At 37.7% G+C, this 1,717-nt stretch overlaps 1 protein-coding gene across 1 annotated transcript; it reads left to right on the top strand.

Moving 5' to 3' along the window:
• Nucleotides 1-338: 338 nt before the first annotated feature.
• Nucleotides 339-1,494, top strand: PTH (parathyroid hormone). The gene is made up of 2 exons (XM_009577648.1): nt 339-424; nt 1,221-1,494. Exons 1-2 carry the CDS (start codon nt 339-341, stop codon nt 1,492-1,494), a joined length of 360 nt encoding a protein of 119 aa, XP_009575943.1.
• The last annotated feature ends 223 nt before the right edge of the window (nt 1,495-1,717 follow it).

The raw sequence follows: 1,717 nt of genomic DNA, 5'->3' as shown, positions 1-1,717 counted from the left end.
ATAATAATAATAGTGTTATTGGAAGAACATGGTGCTTTTCACCCCGTTATCCAAGAGATGGGTACTTATATGATGATGATGCAGGGCAACTAAGGTTGACCAAAGTTCTTAGACTTGCCTATGAAGTAACAGTAAATTGGTCACAAAATTAGTATTAGAACTAAATTCTTCATTTGCATTCCTTGCTCTAACCCATTTCACAAAAAAAAAAAAAAAAATTTCAAAATCACTTCTCTGATGTCTTCAACTTTTTTCCTAAACTAAATTTCTTTGGAATTAACAGAAATTACTTGAAATACAGATTTATACATGTATTCATTTCTATCTTTGTAGACAAAATGACTTCTATAAAAAATCTGGCCAGGACTGCAATCATTTTATATGCCATATGCTTTTTTACAAACTCTGATGGAAGACCAATGATGTAAGTACCTTATTATACACTTCCAAAGTTTGGAGGATGACTTAAGCTGTTCTTGAGAACATGGTTGGTTTGTTTGTATGTAAGTTTATCTGCATGCGAGTCTTTCTATCCCTGCTTTTGAACCCTTTGGCCAAGCTGGACAAATTCTGTCCTCTAGATATAGCTGTAGAGATCTCAGATCCTCTGAGTTCTTACACATTTTTTGAAAATAGGCAGCTGAGTAGAGGGAGAAAAATCATATAGGTGTTCTCTTAGGAATATCATTGGGTAAGCTGCATCTCTTATTAGGCGCTTGGCTGGGTCTACACAGGACAGCATCTTTTTTACTGTGCGAGAATCTAGCTGGAACTCGCGCTTAGACACTAACATCAATCAGCACTGAGACACGAATCCACAGGAAACCATGCTTCCTTAGCTCCAGTGTTCACAAAATATTACCGCTGAATAAATGCCGCAGTTTTATTATTTATTAAACCTACTATGGTATAAGCCCTAAGCTCATCTACAACAGCTAAAATAAATGACAAATATATAGTCAAAAAATATTGTCACAAAACTGGACTACTTCCCATTTTTTATGCCTTCTCACTAATATACCCATTGCCAATAACAAATCACCATCCACCCTCCTCCTCTTCTCCAGATGTCATTCTATCCCTTAAAAATTAGAAAGGTAGGTTTTACAGCTCTGTATTGTGATACCTCACAAAAGTTCCCAAACCTGTGTTTTTGAGTGAAGATCTAGAATTCAAGAAGGGCCACTATGAATCTCTTTCTTTGCTTTTCTTTCATGCAGGAAAAGATCAGTGAGTGAGATGCAATTAATGCATAATCTTGGAGAGCACCGACACACCGTGGAGAGACAGGACTGGCTTCAGATGAAACTGCAGGATGTGCACAGTGCCCTCGAGGATGCTAGGACCCAGAGGCCTCGAAACAAGGATGATATTGTTCTGGGTGAGATAAGAAGTCGGAGGCTGCTCCCTGAACATTTGCGGGCAGCAATGCAGAAGAAATCCGTCGATCTGGACAAAGCTTACATGGATGTACTCTTTAAAACAAAGCCATAATGAAAAAAGCCAGAGCATTATGTCTGTCCAAGTAAGCACATGTCTGTATATCATTGATCAAGTAGGGCATTTTATTATTATTTATTCAAACTGCAATAAGGATTAAAGGCTCCATTCAAGATTGTAGCCCCATTGAGTTAGACCTTTCACAACCAAATAATAAAATGTATTTACAGTCCACCCATGACCATTGCTGCTAATTTCTGGGTATCTTTTAAATGGC

The sequence above is a fragment of the Fulmarus glacialis genome, unplaced genomic scaffold (assembly GCF_000690835.1).
Source record: "Fulmarus glacialis isolate BGI_N327 unplaced genomic scaffold, ASM69083v1 Scaffold35945, whole genome shotgun sequence".
NCBI lineage: Eukaryota > Metazoa > Chordata > Aves > Procellariiformes > Procellariidae > Fulmarus > Fulmarus glacialis.
Note: the sequence above shows the minus strand (reverse complement) of the source record. Positions and strands in the feature narration are given on the sequence as shown.